A 19,773-nucleotide genomic window follows, 5' to 3' on the forward strand; every position below is an offset into this window, starting at 1 on the left:
TATTTTTTGTGAAATCCGTTTGTGATTTGAAATATTTAGTAATGAGTTAATACATTTGTAGGCTAATGTCTAAATGAAGAATTAAAAAATGTATTTAATAATGCACATGCTTTGGCCCTCCATGCACAGCAAGCAGACAGCTTTGTGTCATTAAACAGTGAAAATAAAAATAATCAGCTGATCGGGTTATCGTTCCCACTCAACCATTACAGCAGCTCGAAGCGGCGAAGCGATAAGAATGGCGTCACACACTTAAGTCAGGTCCTGTTGCGGCTTGTTTGTAAACTCTACTTGTTGGCAGAGGGCAGGTTCATACATTTCAGTTCTGTAATGCTGTGTACTGACAAACACCACTTACAAGCCTTTAGATTAGATTGTTAGTTTTTTTAAATTAATAATTCATTAATTTTTCTATTAAGTAAACTTTGTCCGAATTGCTCAGCAGGTGAATAAAGGACCAGTTTGCAAAGTAAATATGATGCATTTCCTGTGTAGGTGTGTTAAAATCATGACCACACCTACAGCCGTGTGGGAGCCGTGGGAAGGCGCATTAGAGGACTGTCGCGCCCTGTCAGACGCATGTCTCCACGCTGAACTTCAGCTGAAAGGAAAGGAAACAAGTGTCTTTTGAAGACAAGAGGAAGAAGCATGAGCACGGATCGTGATGCTGGAGACTTGGAGCTGGATACTGTCTGTGGGACACCTGAAAATCCCACTAGTGAACCTCTCCAGAGCTCAGACCATCATCAGACTCATGAACAGGAGCTGGACCCGGTGCTGCTGTGGGTTCCCAGTGGGAGACGCCTAATCTCTGGTTTGGTGGGTCTCAATGTGGTTCTGCTGGGAACCGCTCTGGTGATCGGCGAAAACTTCAACCCTGAGGGTCTGAGCCACCAGGAGCCTGAGGTGTTCCTGCTGGTGCTCATGGGGATCAGCCTGATCTGGATGTTCTGGTACCTGCTGTGGGCCAGGAGACATCCGGATATAAGCCCGCACAGAGACCACCACGCCGGGGGGGTCCCTGTCATCCGTAAGTTCACGTGTTCGATCTTTAAAGCAGACTGCTCACAGGGTGTGCTTGGATTTTCTAACAGCGCTTTCATGTTACAGTGGCTCTCCTGCTCTTTGCTGCCTTCAGCCTGCTGCTGTTTGTCTTCAGGGTCGGTTATTTGATGAGTACGAGGGAGTGCAAGCCTGCTGCAACGCTGATTTCACCGTTCATGGAGGCTCCTTTTCTCACTCTGCAGGTAAAATCCGAAGGCAGGCTGAACTGGTGCAAGTTGTTACTGAGAGTGCAGGAAGCTAAGTGCTGGAGCTAAACAGAAAAAAGTGCTTATCTTTTCTACACTTAGACCAATCAGTCATCTCATGAAAATGAATATTTTATTTCATTATCTGATTCAAAGACGTTCAAGTAATTTGATGTAGAGAAACTGAGTAAACGGATCAAATTTCTAAGACTTTCTCATTTCTGTGGCCAAGGCAGCACAGGTCAGCAGGCATTCTAGGGATTATTTCACCTGCGCTTCAGCCAATTTTACCTGTTGACTCCAAATCAAGAAAATGGTGAGATTAGTCATTATATTCCAAATATTGGACGACTGGACAGCATTTGAAAAGCAAGTTTTCTCCAGAAAAAGTAAAGCCAACATTAAGGAAGGTGTTTCTGTTGGTGCTTAAATCCGTGTCCTTGGCGATGGACAGGGATGGGATATTCACGTTTAGAAGCGCAGGTGTTTCGAAACACCGCTCCGACGCGTGGGTCAAAACGCCCACGACACGTGACCTTGGAGTTTCGACAGGTGAATCAATGCCGGGGAGGTGCCCAGCACATCCAGGGGTCACAGGAAGTCTGAATATTTAGTCAGATTGTTAAGAAGTGGGAAGAAATGGTGCGCAAACCACAGTTTTCAAGCTCACGATAGGCGGTGAAAAGTGGAGCTCATAAAAAGTGAAACATAATCTTGTGATGCACAGTTCTTCTGCAAAGTGGAAAAAAGTACTCGGACTTTTTACTCAAGTAAGCATTAAAATCCCTTTTAAGTAGCGTAGCCGTTCACGGGTTGTATATCGAAAGTGACTGTACTCGTGAAATGACACTTCATGTACACGATGGGCAGTTATTGGGCTAAATTTATGAATTTATTGATGTGGGTATATCTTTGATGTTGCAGCTGTGGATTTTTTATTACTTTAATATTGTATTAATTGCACTCAAAATACTTGTCAATTAGATATTAAGACCTGAAACTGATGAAATGAATGATTAAAACTTGATCTCAGGTCCAACATGAACATTATGCTCATTTTCTCTTACATGCAGATGGACTTTTCTATCAGGGAATAAAGGAGAAGTGGATTTAAGGCACTTTTGCCTTAGGTTTAACTTTAGATTAATCATTTATGTACTTTATGTGTAATTTACTGTGCAGTCACAGGCTGTAGGAGACTGCAGCTGTTCCAGTGAGTGAGCAGATATTGCTAATAACCATCTAATTATTTCTGTGACCAGATTTATTCTAGCTCCATATTTTCACTCTTGAACTCTACTAGAGCTTTGCATGAATTTGAGTTCAAAATAATCCTTATTATAAGGAAAGGCTTTTGGGTCCACTGAGTATTCTAGTAGAAGGATGCAGCTTTGACAGCTTTGACTAAACTTTTCTCGTTTTTTGCTGTTCACTTTAAGTCAGGTGCTCTTCCTCGGGCTCATCTTTGTCCCTTTCACGTTAAGATTTCAGATCATATGTCGGCTATTTTCTGTTACATACCTTCACCTTTCCTCTCCACCCTCCCTGACTTGAAAACAAGCTTGCCGTCATTTCGGGTGTGTCCTTTTTGAATAACCAAACTTTTGTTCCTTTTGTAGACATATTTACTGTGGGCTCACTCCAAAGACTGCATTCACAGACACAAGATAATCACAAGGTGCGCATTACTAAATTCGCTATATAAATCATGCATTTTTTTCATACACCTGCTACTTTGAGAAAGAGATTTCTAACTTTAGGTTTGCAGGTCTGGACTGATGATGATCCTCTCCACTGATCTACTGCTGTGGCTGAACGCCGTGACAGAGGACAACATCCACGTGGAGATCGAGCTGGGAAAACGAAACGGCCTCGCTGATGACGACACACCTGATAGGGACAGCTCAGACTTAGCAGGTAGTTACTGCAAGAAAGGCCACATTCACTCAGGATCCTAAGGTTGTATGGTTGAGCTCACTTTATTCAATTATGACATACGACTTACTAATGTAGCTGCAAGATGGATGCAAAACTAAAAGGAATGTATTTAAAGTTCTCTTCCTTCCTGCAGGGAATTCAACCTGTCAGTGCAACGCGAGCACAGCCTGCCTCGCCTTCAGGAAGGGCTTTGAAATCTTTTTTCCCTTCAACATAGAATACTACCTGATGGCAGGCTGCTTGATCTATGTGATGTGGAAGAACGTGGGCCGCATAACGGGTCCAGATCACCACGTCACAGAGAAGAAGACCCTGTATATTGTGTGCACAGGTGGGATCACATTGGGCCTCGTGTTTGGGGGCCTGGTTCTGGCTGCAGGAGTGACTGCCTTCGTTCTCTATCAGGTCTATGTGAGCCAGCCGGAGTTTCGCCTCACCGCCTTCTTCATATTTTATGGCTATCATTTAGTCGTCATGCCCATCATGTCTCTCTGCTCTCTGGTCGGGCTAATAGTCCAAAGGTTAGAGAGTAGGGCACGCGAAGTGGGGCCTAATCCCTCTCGTAGGCTGGATGTGGTCCTCCTGATGGCGGCGGCCCTGGGCCAGCTCGCTCTGTCCTACTTCTCCGTGGTGGCAGCTTTGGGCATAGGCACCGATGGCCCTCTGGGGGAACTGGATCTGTCCTACTCCCTCTTGAGTCTGCTGGAGCTCATCCTCCAGAACATCTTCATCATTGAAGGCCTCCACAGACACCCACACCTCAGCATCAAGAAGAAGAAGAAGAAGAAGAAGCAGATGAGCAGTATTTTCAAAGTATTTTTTTTCTTCATATAGTAGCTCTGAGGTGTAACTCAGAAGTACTGAAGTTTCATTTTTAATATTGTTACATTGTCCTAAATAACCTTTTCTGAAATATTGTTTTCTCAAATGTCATCTTAGTTTATATATTGTATATTGTGGGTTTTTTTTTTTTGGTTTCCTGTCATGTTTTGGGATTATTTTTGCTGCTTTCTTGTTTTTTTTTTGTTTTGTTTTTTCTTTTCTTAAATATGTTCTGAAATGGTTCTTTTTGTGCACCTCAGAGCCCCTGTACATTTTACTGATGTGTTGAAAGGCATTAAAATTTTTCATATTTATATTAAAACTCTTTTACAGATGAAGAAAAAAGCACAAGAGAACAAAAAGACAGATATATCTCTACTGGAGGCCAAAATATCAGCGCCCCCTACAGTCCAGGAGCAGGGGGCAACAAAACCCTGGGCCAAAAGAGTGAGACAAGAGATCTGCGCTTTCCTCATTCTCTCAAATATCATGGTACTACTGTGTTTTATGAACCTGTTTTGAAAGAATATTTTAAAATGTTCAGTATTTGAATAACACGTAGATGTTCCCTCTTCTTTAGCTGTGGCTGATTCCTGCATTTGGAGTCCACCCGCAGTTCGAGAACGGCCTGGGAAAAGAGTTCTTCGGCTTCACCACTTGGTTTATTATGATGAATTTGGGTCAGCCGCTCAGCGTCTTCTACAGGATGCACTCGGTGGCAGCTTTAACGGAGCTGCTCATCTCTGCATGACACGCACAGACTCCATCCCTGTTAGACTACACGATCCAAAAACCGGATTACTGAATACACAAACCAACTCAAGAACAAGCTCGCCCCTCATCATAGAACTTCATGTTGTTTAAAATATGGAGATGACAGCACCTCGCAGTCTTCTGGCCTGTGCGTCCTGATATATGCACGTTTTTAAAAAAAGCATTTTTAAAGTTTTAGGCAGATATATTGGTAGAGCAGCAGATTCAGGACCCCGGGGTCTCTGATGAGATTATTTTAAAGACTTTTACCTTCCTGTCGTCACACATCGGAGCAACAAGCACTCACGTTTTTGGCAAAATAAATAAATGTCCTACAAAACTGCCAGATATTAACATTTTTCCTTTAATTGGACACATTTACACATTCTTCATCTTTACATTACTTGGCATCAAGAATGAGCCGTCCTGATTTTTAATAACGGTTCAGGTGTGAGGAAGATAAACCAGCAGCTCCTCTAAATCCTCTGGATCTCAAACAGCCTGATGTCGGTGTCGTACCAGATCGGAGGGTCAACATTACTGCGGGAAGAAAGAAAAAAACCAAAACGCTAATAGAGGAGTTCACTGAACACATCCCAAAGAATACAGGCAGGTTTATTTACCGTAAGTAGATGACGCCCCAAATGTATGTGCGGAACCACATGGCTGTGCCAGCGTTGGCTTGGTACTTCCTGATGAGGATGGGGTGGGGGACGGGTAGGAGACCCACGAGTGTGCCGTGCTGCAGGAACTTGAGGATTTCCGACTCGTCAGTCAGACCCCTGAGGACGACAATAAACCGCGAGACACTGAGAATAAATCTGACGTCTAAATGCAAAGAATCAATAGTAACTTTTATGTGATAAATCTGTAAAAAGTGCTACTGTTTAAATTAACATGTTTGATGCTCCACAGAAATGAGTTTATTAAAGTGAACCTGTTCTGCAAAAATAACTTTTCAATCAGAAGTGCAACAAATTTCATTTCTTCAAAGAAAAGTGCACGCTCGTTGTATTAAATGTCATACAGACACATAAATGAGGTCATTTATGTTTAATTTATGTTTTCAGAGATCAAATATAGAAGTGAAGCTTACAGGTCAAACAAAACAACTGCAGGCAGAAACGAAAGCTTCACGATTCAATAATTACCTCGAGGAGGAGGTTGTGTTTGCAGGTGTGTGTCTGTAAACACGATGGCTCAAAAAGTTCTGAATGAATTCTGTTAAAACTGTAGGCGGGCTCATGTTAATCTATTATAATAACATTCCAGGTCACAGACAATAACTTTGCATTAAGACAGTTTTGGTTCATTTCTTCCAACCCTGCCTGGTGCTGCTCATTAACTAATACAGGTATTCATTAGTTATCACATAATGCATCGTTTAGTTTAAAATCTGAGGGATTTCCTACTTGTCGATGCAAATCTTCTCCACCTGGGGAACCAGGACTTGCAGCAACCTCATGATCGTCTGCAGGGGAAGTTTGGCCTTCCACGAGGAGACCTAAATGATGGAGGACGTCACATGACAGAAAATACACCCACGGAGCAGAAGGTAGAAGGTAAATGTGAGCAGATGAAGGATTTGTTCTGACCCAGTCGGAGTTAGCGCTCCACGCAGCCGTTGATGAGACGCTCGACAGTCGACTCCTCGCCGACTCCGACTGCATGCGGTTAACCTAACACCAAAAAATAAACCACTTTAACTGCAGCAACTAAACTTCTGTGTGTGTGTGAGAGAGACGAGCCATCTGCTCACCTCGTGATCTCTCTCAGACTCGCTGTCGCTGGCTCCGGCTGCGATGCTGCTTTTAGACGTGTGCGGAGAGTCCAAATGTGGCACAGTGATCATCGTTCCATCCTGACTCACCTGAGACTTCTCTGTTATCTTATCGATTCCTACAACACATGATGACATGAAGAAGGCCTTTAAAGGAACAGTTCGATGTTTTTGGAAACCCCAGATATAGACTAAGTAAAAATCCTCGTTATTTGAAATTCTACTTCTTACTTCCTACCTGGAGTGGCCTCTAAGCTGGCTTTGAGTGTGCCGGGCTCGGCGGGTACAGCAGGTCTGGAGCCCTCCATGGACTCATTCTCTACAGAGTTCGCCCTAGAGATTCCCGTCCTCCTCTTCTTTTGCAGGGCCCTCTGAATAGACGTGGTATCGGACGGCAGGTTGGCCAGCTGGTGGAAAACGTTTCGCTTACGGATGATGGCGTACACCAGGTTGAAGTTACCTGTGAAAGGAGGGTTCAGATTGTTATTTGGGCAAAAGCCGTGACCTGCAAACCGATGAGCCTCTGTCTGCGTTCTCACCATCAAACTGATACTGGATGATGTTGTTGCAGACCTCCAGCAGGAAGAAGACCAGGTGGTGGTTCTGCAGTGAGGAGAAGAGGAACCAGGGCGTGGAGAAGGCCTCCAGGAGGTGAAGCAGTTTGTTGGCTGCCACCATGGACAGGCTCTTCAGGTAAGGTGAAACTGTGGAAGCACAAAAGGTCATCCCAAGGCTCAAGCAGCTCTGTTGATCCTCCACCAGGGGGCAGCATTTGCACTGTAATACTCACTGTTCACTATGATGGTGAGCAGGCAGTCGAACAGAGGCTGGAGACGCTGGTGTCCGCTGGAGATGATTTTGTGGAAGATCTAAACATGACAAAGTACTTGGAACAAACTCAGTGGAGACTGAAAACGAAAGTAAAAACACTCAAGCTTCCATCACAAAGTCAAACCACAAAAAATATCCTGTCTGTCTTATAAAAACGCAAAAAACTATGATGTCCTGAGATCTTTAGGAGAGCGTTTAATTGAAAATGCAAGACCAGAATGTACATGACATTTAGCTACAATTAAAAAGAGGGAAAATGTTTTATTCCAGGTCAAATAAAATGTTTTTTTGTTTTTTGTGGTTGTTGCTGCAATTTGTCTTTCTGCATTAATTAAATACCTGCTGCAGTCACAGGAACCATCCACAGATACTGGTAAAGCTGAAAGTTGGAGGATCGGACGCTAGCAGGCACCTGGGATCTACATCCCTGCAAGGCCTGAGCTCCATTAACTGGAGCCTCTGAACTCTACACTGCCAACCCATAAATGCTTTTGGTACTTTGTTATCACCAATTAAATATCTGTAAATGTGCATCGTTAACCAAGTTTGCTATCGTTAGCTGATAACTGCATAAGAATCCTGCACACATCCATCTTTTATATCCAGTCTGGACCACAGGTGTCAAACTCCAGTCGTCGAGGGCTGCTTTAATGACCTACTAAAATTAGTAGATCATTAGCAAGACTCTAATGAAGCTGACTGCATGCTGAGGATGCAGTTCAGCTACTTGATTCATGTTACAGACGCCCAGGAGTGAATGAACATGGTGCAATAAAAGTACTTTTAGAAGTACATTTTTCCAAACTCTTACATTTATTTAAATGTACTTGAGCAGGGTTGGGTGTTGCCACCTCAGCATGCAGTCAGTTTAATTCAGGTGTGCTGCAGCAGGGACACATGGAAGAGTTTCAGGACACCGGCCCTCAAGCACTGGGGTTTGATACCCCTGGTCCAGACACAAAACGGACCGTGTCTTTCTGGATCTACTACAGAGGTTAAAACTTGCCTGACTGAAATGTCCAGTTAGTACTCTGTAGTTCTCAGCACTATCCAGAAAGCCAGTAAAGCCAGGCATGTTTTACCAGGTGACTGATAATTCGCTAACCCAAGAGTTCGCTCCATCCCGTGGTTTCTTTCTGCCAAACACAGGATTTTCTGCCTTCATTCGTAGATAAATGAAAGAAATAGATTCTCTCATTTATTTCACGCCATAACGTCTCACCACTATGAGCAGGTCGGCGTGGGTTCCTGTGAACACAGGAATGTCCATGGGCACACGGAGAGCGTACGGCTTGTTCAGACGGACGCCAAAGTTTCTTTCTCCACTCAGCAGCAGCAGGATGAAGACGCCGATGTGCATGAGGCCGAGCCGGGCTGCAGACGCACACAGGGGAAATGTTTTGTTTTTAACACAGGGAGCGATGACAGTTTATACAGATTTATATTTATTGTTTCACACGCACGCGCATGCACGGAGACGTGACTCACACTGATCCGCTCGGGCATCGTTCAGGTAGAAGAGGATGGGAATCAACATGTCCAACACGTCGCTGCTCTTCAGGACGAAGAAGAGGAATTTCTAAAACACAAAAATAACAAAATCAGGTTTGGCTTGTTTGCTCCACTTCACTCCATCACACATACAACTTCATCAGCCCCACACACACCTACGAACCAGGACTAAGTCCACATTAAGAAACAATTGAGAAGGAACCAAATTTTTCAATTATTCTTGTTTATTTTGAGAATAAAGTTTTTTTTCACAAAAAAGTGAAATTACGACTTTAATCCAGGATCTTATTTTTTATTACTACTATTGTTAATTTCATTATACTAAAGTCTTCAAGATTAACGTTGTAATCGCATTTTAGGAAATAAAATGGAAAAAATATTTTCAGTTAATTCTCGAACTACTACAAAATTTATCTTGAAATGAACACCAATCATAAAAAGGAAAAACACAGAACCATGATGTGTTTTTGTAATCACAGCCTTCACCAGCAGGGGGCAGCATTTTACCACAGACTGTGTCGAAATGTTCTCATTTCTCCTGATTATTTCCTTTTCCCCATTCTGCCATTTAAACACTGTTTTGAATGAGGGTTACATGTGAGGGCCACACTTACGCTTGTTTATCTATTTAGCAGTAAGAACTTCAGTCAGCATCAGTAATGTCCCATACAAACACACTGTCCTCTCCACATTCAGTTCACTAGGACCTGACCACCGTGGTTGCACACGAGCAGCTGTTTTTGTTGATGAAATATTCTCATTTCCTGAGAATCCCTTGGCTTCCTGTTGCATTTCGTGCTCGCACCTTGTTGAAGTCGCAGAATTTCCAGAAGAGGATCAGCAGCTCCTGGTGGAACTGGATCTTCTTGGTGGATCGGGGCAGATACGTCTGGATGAGAGGGTTATTGAGCAGCCGAGCCAGACCTTTAAGGACAAAGCTCAAGTCCTGATGAACAAACAAGGAGAACACACACTCATAAACATCCCAGGGGATCATGCTGTTAGCTGCTGAACGGCTGGATGTTTCAATACCTCCTCTCTGTGTATCCTGGAGAGATAATTCACAAACAGGTTGTCAGGTCCACCAGGCTGAAAAATAAATCAGCATCAGTGTTTATATTTTAAATCATAATCTTAAAAAAAATATACTTGTATATATGTGGATTAATTACTCACTGTATGTACCTCTTGCTGCTCCTCCTCAGCTGAGGGACATGTTGAGGGGTCCAGGGCCTGGAGGGCGGCGCTGGCGGCTGAGCCAGCCTCGTGCTCCAGGGTGACGATAAGGATCTGGACCGCCTGCTCCACCAGCTGCTCCCGGTAGTCTGAGAACAGCAGGTGGTTGTACGGGATGCCGTAGCCCACGGGGTCGTAGGCACAAACCACATTGAGCAGGGAGGTGAACAGAGGCAGGGCGTGTCTGCGAAAAACAGGTGGAGGTGAGTCTGCACAAGCTTAACGAGGATGAATGAAAGGCTGTAGTGATGTATACCCCTGCTCTGTATGTCAAATATTACTGAACACAGACCTACAAACACTCCTTAAAATGAATTCCCTGTTTTTAGTTTTTAAGACGGATGAATTCACTGTCACAAAGGTTTTGGATTTTCTAATAAATTCAACGTTAAAACAGAGAAGCAGAGAGTGCAATTCAACAGGAGAGAAGTTATCTCACTCCGTCTGGTGAGGTGTTGTCAGGTATAAAGTCACCTGTTGGCTGTGGAGCAGAAGAAGGAGATCCAGGGGTTGAGGACTTTGTTTTCAGCGGAGGGAGGAAGGTACATGGCTTCAGAGAAGCAGGTGAGGAGTAACTTCAGCAGCTCTGTCCTGGAAAGGGCGTTAGCACAGGATGGAGGGATGTTAGTAGGTGAATTCAGCCTGATACAAACTGAATTTGCGAGATAGCAAAAGAATGATTATAATCAGGAATCTGTAGTGATGTCTAATCTGGGGGTTTCATCATTTTAGAAGATTAAATTCAGCAGCACAGCTTTACTTATTACTGCATACAGAAAACAAACATTGTTTCTTCTGTTAACGGCAATTAAAAAGAAACGGCTCGTCGTCCAGGCTGAAGCTGTTAGAGCACAAGCAGGAGCGCTCAATACTGATTTGTTGTTCACGTGAGGTTTTAATCTTCACTTGTCCTGCTGAAACCAGCAAATCTGGATCGGATGACAAAAACAGAGTATAAAGAGAGAAAAACTTTGACGGCCTCTTTGGGGCGAGTGTGGATGCAGAGGTGGAGCTAAGACTGGTTGGATATCGATGTGACTGACTTCAATGAAACAGATTCATCCAAAATTTCAAAAAGACTCCCGCACGGAGACGCTCAGCCCAGGCACATTAATTCTGATTACATTTCTTTTTGCAGTAGTTCCACATGTGCAGGAGCCCAAATCAGTATTGATTACATACATGTAAGCTCAGACATGAGCCAACACTGCGATGACCAGCACTGAAAGGATGCTGAAGTCTCACCTGTTCAGGTCGTGGACGTAGTTCAGAGGAGGTGCCTGAGCGAAGCCCACGCCGGCCTCCCAGATGTACTCACAGCTGTCTATGGCTCGTATGTCATCAGCTGTATCCTGCAGCAGAGACAACAGGTAAAACATTCAGTGACATTCCTCCCGAAGGTCCCCGAGAGCTGAAATTACTAATGAGCTGAACTCACGACAGGTTTGATAATCGATTATGAATTGACTTGAAGCTGAAAGTTCTTTGCAAACGTGACCTCTGCAGGAACGGTCGTTCTCGAGGCGGGGCCACAGAGGTCACTGAAAGGTGGAGCTTGACTCATAGGAATGTACTGTCTGTGTGTTTGTGACGCCAGGAGCTTCTCTCACACACTCAGCTTTCCTCCCCCTGCCTCACACCTGGAGGGAGAGGCGGTGTGTGGAGTGTTAGCCTCATTTACTCACAGACGTGGATTCTTGTCCACAGCTAAAGCTGGAGGTCTAAACAGAGCTCCGGGACTGAGTTCACACTTACTTCTACCATGCAAGTCATCAAATGGACCAAGCTAAGCCCTCCGCTGACAATATCTGCATGTAACACCTCCGCAGAGATAACTACAGCTTTATGAATAGATGTGACAAGGTGCTACCGCTGTAAGTGAACTGACAGCTCCACGTACGCCACACAATGAAGTTCACTGGTGTCAAACGCCAACCGCAGTGAACTCTGGTGTTCTTCTTGAAGCGTGGGATACTCTTTAAAAGCAAAAGCTTTGCACAGCCGTTCAGCACAAGTCACTTTCTTTACGAAAGGAAGTTATTTTAGACCTTTGAAGAAGTGTCCAAACCAAGTATGGGACGGGGACCTACACCAAACATCTGAAAGTGAAACAAAAAGGAAGCAGGTCACTGAATCCTTTTACTCTGGTGAGCATAGGATACGCACAGACTGTATGTGAAAGATGGACATAGCAGCCCTCATGTCACCCACTGATTAGTGTATGCACTGAGAAGCCTCAAGCTGAGCAGTGTTGCTCATTCTTTTTGAAACCTGTGAGACCGAGGGACACTGCAGGCTCACTATACCGTAATGCATACCTTCCTTTATTGTCTTCATTTATTCTAAAAAGAACCACAATAAAAAAAACATTAACTTCTAATAAATAAAGCTTAAAACTCATAATGGAGACCATAAACTCACTAGGAAAGTGTTTACTCAGGTCACAAGACAAGCAAGCTTTCTGCATGAGTACATTTATTTACATGCTGTGCATTGTTTTAGCCGCTCGTGTCACACGGGAGGGTCTGTGGATGCAAGCAGGGGCTTTTGACCTCTGCATCACTAAATCCATACCAGGAAGTGAAAGCTGAAATTCAAGGCACAAATGAGGTTTCCCTCCAGCCATGTGTTTCTTTGTGCACACGCCTGCTTCATGCCTCAGAGGTCACTGGGGCAGGTGGGAACAAACAGCAGCTGCTGGCTATTTTCCACATTCTCCTGCACAGTTTCCTTGATTTTAACATTTCCTCGTGAGGTAGCAAGGAGTAAGGAGTCATCCGATGAGATCACCTCCCAGTCTCTCAAACGTCTGAATGTTTGCGGAGCACAATAAAGACGTTTCCACCCTTTCCAAACATGGCCCCTCTCCTCGCGTCCCACAGAGTCACTCATTAACTTGAGCTACCGCCCGAGAAGGTTGTGTTAAGAGATAACGGCGCTAAGAGGTGCTGCCACGGGAGCAAATAACAGGCTTACTTCTTTTATATGAGCTGTAAAGTGCTGACACGCCTGTCGATTCAGAGCTAAAACAAAGCAAACAAACCACGACTCTGAAAGGCATAACTCCAAACCACCTTCAGGTCAATATTTTTATATGTCTAATCCTTTATCTACCTGAACTTTTTGTTTTCAGTGTTAATTAACAAAAACCATGTTAAGACCCTAAAAGCCCAGAAATTAAATATTTCAAACCCAACAATCAAACAGCCTCCTGTGAGCAAGTACTCGCTGACAGTGGGAAGGAAAAAACACCCTTTTAACAGGGAGAAACACAGGGCAGAACCAGGCTTACGGAGGGGCAGCTGTGACCAGCTACATAATGAGTAAGGCTACTTTTGCATGGTCAGTGATGCGGGGGGTTGCCAGACTCACCGGGCTGTTCTTCTTGTGGCTCTGGATGGTGAAATCTGGACAGAAGAGCAGGTCAGCAATGGCCAGCAGCAGGGACTCAGCCAGAGGCCGACCTTCGTCATCAGCATCGTGGTCCAAGTGCTGGAGGGAGAAGAGCTGATGCTGTGACTCTTATGGTACTTTTACTGTATCGTTGCTGGTAAGTCAATTTGTTGTTTTTGTGCCGCTCTGGATCCATTTCAGAGTTGGTTTTTATGTCACTTAAGTCCCAATTAGTTGCTTTATGTTGAGCAAACAGACAAGAAAATGATGGATGGGTCATCACATTTAACTCTAAACCACATACACAGGTTTTTCCAAACACTGTCCACTTGTATCTTTCCACAGCATAAATCCATAATCAAATATAAGAGTTCAACCATCCGTTAGCCACACAGAGTCGTTTCATTCATACAATACTGAGTAATCAGCCTGCTCCAACCAGCAGCTGCTCTGCACTTTATTTCAGTCTCCCACTTTCATTAAGAGACATTCAATCCCTTCTAAATTCAACCGCTGGCCAGAAAGAGCTGGAGACACAATATGGGCAGTGTTTGGACGCAGTCCCCTGCCGACCGGGTAACCAGAGACCCAGCAGCCCTAGGTGGGAAACGGGGGGAAGGCAGGGAGAGGAGGGATTTGGACAGACACGTCAAAGCATCAGCAATCTCATCTCACACTGCAGAGTCTGTTCTGAAAATCAGATGGACCCATCGCTTTGAACCGGCGCAGATTATTAAAGGTGGAGATATCAGAGAGGCTCAAGTCCTCAGATATCCGCAGAGCCGACAGATTAAACCTAACAAACTGTCTGCAAGCTAAAAGATTTTTCTGAGACGTGGCAGGAGTTCTTAAATAACTTTCTCCCTTTTCCCCTCTTCCTCTTCTTCTTTTGCAAAGATCAGTTTTATGAACTATAGATTCTGACTTTTCTGTCTCTACTTTTGTTTGAAAAGTTACTAAAAGCATTTAATCAGCTACCAAACTAATACCTGCAAAATATATAAATATCATCATTTCAATGATATGTGACAATAAAGCTGCAAATATTTGGTGTTTTTACTTGGAATAAATAAAATGGCCAGTATAGGTAAGACTAAAAACAGCCACGTAGATGAATACATTAAAAGATGTCAGTGCCGTACCCCCGCTCGGCCGGGGATGGTGGACCAGAAGAAGCCCCTCCAGTCGGCATCCTCGAAGATGTAGGGCAGGATGCGGGTGAGCAGGCGCGTGCAGTTCAACACGGTCTGGCGCTCCTTCTCAGAGGGGCAGCCGGAGTCTGCTCCCCGGACCAGCCTCTCCACCGCCTGGGAAAAACCAACACAAGTATCGTGCAAATATGAGATGAAATAACCAAGACAGACAAAAGTCTACTCTTATTTATTCACCCGAGGTGCCTGTTTTACCTGTCAATCATCATTTTATTTAAAGGCCACAAAAAGTGTTGGAAAATTCTATTTTCACCAGGCGACTGAAGCATCAAGCTTCTGATTGGTGAGTGGACTCATTAGTTTGAGCTTGTTTTTATTACAGCGACTCATTCTTCTAAACTCTACGTGACTTCATCGTACTTGTAAGTGTAAAACTATGTCAGCAAATTGGGTTCGGACCCCAACCCCAATCAGTGTGACCATCATGCATGACAAATAAATGCAGAAAATCTTCAATAGCATATCTTCTGACCAGCTAGCCTTTGTAGCTGCACTAAAATACATTAATACTTGCAGCTGTTTCTGTCCAGCAGCTACTTCTTTGAGGTTATGGTGAAAAGCATGGGTCGTTCCACATGAACCAAATAAAACCTCAGGAGTTTTTAAAAGCACATCTTTTTGTCACATGACCTTCAACCAGTCACCAAAGCAGCTGTCTGCCCTTTAAAACCTTAAACTACCAAATGATCTTCAGACTTAGTTTCTCTGTTTTTCTGCATTTCTATAAATTACGTTTGACCTTTGCCATCAAACTGTGGGAACAACAAACAGCTGCATTCCTTTGTCTCCGACTGTATCCAGGATGGACAAAAGCTGCTCTAAAGCAACGTACAGAAGTCCTCGCAGCTGGTGGCAACAAAGATCAGACAGAAGATGTCCTAAGAAGCCTTAAACATGTGAGAGAGGGCTGACACAGGGCAGAGTGTTTAAGGTTTCATTCCATGTGGGAGTAAAACTGATTTATACAGCAGTTTAAGACTGAAAGTAAGTCTGTGCAAAAAACTCTAAACTGACTCAGAAACAAGACGATTACACCCACTGAGTCACGCTTGCCCCAGTCCTGAGGATGTCAGGTTACCTTGTAGCAGAGGGTTGCCAGGTTTGACGGAGACTCCTCTCTGACGGCTCTGATCTCTGCCGCAGGAACCAGAGCAAAAACATCCTGAACCGTGGTGGAGGAGTCCACCCAGAACTGATCCCAGAACACGTCGTCTGAGGCTTCGACGGGCTGCAGGAGAGGAAACACACACTAACATCAGTGTGTGTGTGTGTGTGTGTGTGTGTGTGTGGCTCATCTGCTGCTAAATACATTGTGTTGATGAGGAGGTACGATCTTTCCTTTTTGCTTCATGGCCGACAGAAAACATAACCAAGGATCAACAAGCTTATCCAAATTATTCACATAGAGTAACACATTTAATTCTCTGTCAATCAACTGAATGAATTAACAACATTTACATTATTGATAACTTAGTGATTTTATTTTCCCATTAACTAATTAACAATTTCAAAGCTAAATAAAAAAAAGCTGGACATAAAAAGATCTCAAACGTTTTGAGTCACCCTTCATTTCTTCATAATTTCCATAGGAAATAGGAGCAGTGACCTATGGAAACATCTGCAAACATGTTATAAGAGGCAAAAACAGAGTTTGACAGTAAATATTTGGTGTTACTGGCTTTATTCCTCAGCACAGCCTGAACTCTCTGAGGCAGCTTTCTGTAATTTATTTCAGGAACAGCTCTCTAAGCCTCTTGCATCCCAAAAGCTCTTCTTTTGTTCCATCCTCTGTCAAGTTTTCCAAGCTCTGGGGAGGCTACTCCATCACTGATAGTCTAGCCAATCAGAATGTACTTTTCTGTGTTCATAATCTCATAAATTCTCAGTTCTCAGTGTACAACACCACAGAGGGATGTAGCTGATGAGCTGTAGCATGAAGATATGGGACAGAGTTGTTGAAGCTAGGTTAAGAAGAGAGGTGACGATCAGTGAGCAGCAGTAATGCCGAGAAAGAGCCCAGCAGAGTGCACTTCGAGAGTATTGATGGAGAAGTAAAGAGAAGTTCACAAGGAGCTTGGCTGTGTCTTTGTGGATCAGAGAAAGGATAAGGATAAGCGAGGAACTGTGGTGCTGAATGAGGAAGTCATGTGAGACAGCGGTGAGGTGTGCTGAAGGAGCCAGAGATGGGATCGAGGTGGGACGACATCACAGATGTGCTCTGAGCCCAGGCTGACAGACGAGGTCAGGCAGGAGTGTCTGTGGACTCTGATGTCTAAGCAAACAGTTGATTAATCAGACAAAGTCAGTTCTTTAAAGATCTCCTTCAGTCTGACCAACACTGAAAAATAAAGACGATGCAGGTTTAACCCAGGATAAATATACTTGAAAATTGATTCTTTTTTGTCTATTTTAGCTAATCAACCAATCACTTCTGCTTCGAACACAAGAGACCACATGAGCCCATAAACACCCAGATTCCAGCTTTACCAGCAGCTGACCTAACATCTGTTTCACGCTACAGCAAACCACCACCCACACACCACCTGGATCAGTTTCGATCACTCGACCAATCGATTAACGTTGCAGCTGTCCCGTCCAGCCCTGTTACCTTTAAACACACCTGTCAGCCAGAGAAACAACTGCTGGCCCAAAACTGATGCAATCTTTAATATTCCCATCTGCATATTAAAGCCGTTTAAGGATCACGTCACAGACAAAGTCCAAAATGACTGTTTGGAGTCCCTCAGACTGCATAAGAAAAAGAAGAAAATCCGTATTCTGAGAGGCAAGCTTGCTTTCTGTTTAAAAATCCTCGTTTATGAAATAACTCCAATGATTTTTTTCAGGTTTTTCTCTCCACTTTGTGTGACGTACGCTGCCATCTGGCACTCCAACTTTATCTCCACATCTCCACTAACGCTAAAAGCCAAACGCTCAGCGGAACTTTCCTCATGTCACCTTTTAAAGAAAACAAACCCCGACCTGAGTTTTGGTTGTCAGCTGGACCACCGCTTTCCTGAAGTGAAGTTTGCTGTCTGCGTTTCCCATATTTCTGTCTCCAGCCACCTGCTGCCTGCCTGCCTGGATCCACAGGGAGGATAATCTGCCTCATCCACAGCGCTGTGCGGCCACTGCGTTCAGGTGCAGCTCGGAAAAATCACGCTCATGCTGCTTCCAGCGTGTGTTTAATTCAAACACACATTTCATTATTTGTTTGTACTAAAAACAAGTATGAATATTTGTGAAAGTAAATGATACATAAATCCAGAGTAAAAATCAGCCTGTGCAAAACTGGGAGGAAGCTAAAGCCACGTATAAAGCCCCCTCGAAGAAACCCAAGCACAATAAAGTGGAATAAAATAACCTACACTTCAACTTAAATCTTAAATAAAGAAGCTAAGCTGCTTTATGAAGAAACAGGGAGATGCTGTAATATCCGTGTATGCATTTTCGTAGGAATATTGCAATATGGATTTTTTTCTTATAATTTCATGGAAAATTCCCAAACATTTAGTAAACCTCCCAAAAAGAAGAGTTTTTGTAGGACAGACACGAGAAGACAAACTCTTTTATAAGCCGTTTCATAGCAAACTGAACAAATGAATAAAATACTTTATTTAAAAAGTTATTTTAAAAAATGAATAAAATAATAATGAAAAGTTTTGTGGTTAAACACTGAGAGAATTGGAAATGGGAAACATGGAAATTATCCGAATATCTACGAATGCATTACAAGCACGTTAGCTAAAAAAATGCCACAAAACAAGTAAACAAACAAATAAATAGATTCAGTATTAACGAATTAAAGGCACATTAATAATACCAAATAAACAATAAAACAATAAGGGTTTTATATGCTAACAAATATAAATAGAAATATATGTAGATAAAATAAGAGAAAACCAACCGAATATCACAAAGTAAAATAAAAGATATTCAATAACATTTAACGGATAAAACATGTAAAACCATTCTGGCTAAAAATGCACATTTAATACGGTATCAATCAAATTATTGTTTATTATTGCGATATGTAATTAAAATCAGGATTTTCCTAAATTAATAGAATCTTTAATTAGCTCCTCTGTCTCAATAAGAGTTGTAGCGATTACCTCGAGTCCCTGAAGGCAACATCAGCCCAACAGGATCCAAACGAGGCGACTTCCGGGATCCTAATGTACATATTTGCTTTCCTGCTTTTCTCATTCTTCTTCAGTTTGCTTTCGTTTACATATGAGGGACATTCAAGAGACCACAGTCACCTGCATCTTCATGTCACCTGAAGGCAGGAAAGTGATGCTCGTTAACGTGCACCGTTAGCGCGCACAGAGCCCCTTCAGGTCCAGTCAGGATAAATGAGTTCTGGCGTTTATGGAGCAACAGCGACATCCAGTGACTTCACTACAAAAACAGGCCAATCACATACAATTAATGTCAGTACTGTTTATATATATATCGAGTTATTTTAACTTAAGGTTTAAAAGCAAATTATTAAATTTAATAGCAAAAATGCGTATATATTTATTTGTTATAAATTAGCTTCTGCGTAAATACATATGTTATTTTAACTTATATACTTTAGAGAAGCTGTGACAATGAAGTCAATGCTGTAAATGACTCAGTGACAAACTAGCTCAAGGCCACTTTAGCTGTGTATGATCCAGTTTTGCAGCTTGGTACAGAGCCCGCCACTGTGTTTTTGTAAATCACTTTGTAGTGATGGTACTCAAGTAAAATTTGATGCTATCATTTATTTTAAATTGAGATAGAGCACCGTGAAATCTGACTTTTTTTTTTTTTTTTGAAAAACGGGTATAGCCCCCTGCTGGGCGTCAGAGGTAGTGCAGGTTTAAGTCTAACTTTGTAACATGGGGCGAATTTGGACATTTTCTAGTTTCAGGTCTTGCTAAATACAGCAGGCCTGTGGTCTGCAACCAGAATGAAAAGAGACAACAACAAATAAACTATAAAACACGACCTGTTTGACCAATGAACCACCAAATAAATTCGTAGTCTTCAGGAATAGTTCTCCAGGCTTCTTGAAGGA

At 43.1% G+C, this 19,773-nt stretch overlaps 2 protein-coding genes across 4 annotated transcripts; one reads left to right on the plus strand and one right to left on the minus strand.

Moving 5' to 3' along the window:
- Positions 1 to 492: 492 nt before the first annotated feature.
- LOC113028014 (proton channel OTOP3-like) lies at positions 493 to 5,124 on the plus strand. The gene is made up of 7 exons (XM_026177936.1): positions 493 to 1,030; positions 1,111 to 1,247; positions 2,870 to 2,928; positions 3,019 to 3,167; positions 3,322 to 4,001; positions 4,344 to 4,502; positions 4,591 to 5,124. Exons 1-7 carry the CDS (start codon positions 649 to 651, stop codon positions 4,759 to 4,761), a joined length of 1,737 nt encoding a protein of 578 aa, XP_026033721.1. The 5' UTR covers positions 493 to 648; the 3' UTR covers positions 4,762 to 5,124.
- Positions 5,112 to 17,876, minus strand: hid1b (HID1 domain containing b). Of its 3 annotated transcripts, none has more exons than XM_026177934.1 (19): positions 17,709 to 17,876; positions 15,805 to 15,954; positions 14,658 to 14,822; positions 13,495 to 13,614; positions 11,368 to 11,474; positions 10,597 to 10,713; positions 10,072 to 10,306; positions 9,919 to 9,975; positions 9,692 to 9,832; positions 8,863 to 8,953; positions 8,597 to 8,748; positions 7,334 to 7,412; positions 7,083 to 7,247; positions 6,782 to 7,003; positions 6,523 to 6,662; positions 6,359 to 6,442; positions 6,176 to 6,267; positions 5,387 to 5,545; positions 5,112 to 5,303 (listed from the first exon to the last, which is right to left on the minus strand). In XM_026177934.1, exons 1-19 carry the CDS (start codon positions 17,772 to 17,774, stop codon positions 5,240 to 5,242), a joined length of 2,406 nt encoding a protein of 801 aa, XP_026033719.1. In that variant the 5' UTR covers positions 17,775 to 17,876; the 3' UTR covers positions 5,112 to 5,239. The 3 variants fall into 3 exon arrangements, with proteins under 3 accessions (XP_026033719.1, XP_026033718.1, XP_026033720.1); XM_026177933.1 differs by having other exon boundaries at positions 10,063 to 10,306; XM_026177935.1 differs by having other exon boundaries at positions 5,239 to 5,545; positions 10,063 to 10,306.
- Between the last annotated feature and the right edge of the window lie 1,897 nt (positions 17,877 to 19,773).

Source organism: Astatotilapia calliptera, chromosome 8 (genome assembly GCF_900246225.1).
Source record: "Astatotilapia calliptera chromosome 8, fAstCal1.2, whole genome shotgun sequence".
In the NCBI taxonomy this organism is placed as follows: Eukaryota; Metazoa; Chordata; class Actinopteri; order Cichliformes; family Cichlidae; genus Astatotilapia; species Astatotilapia calliptera.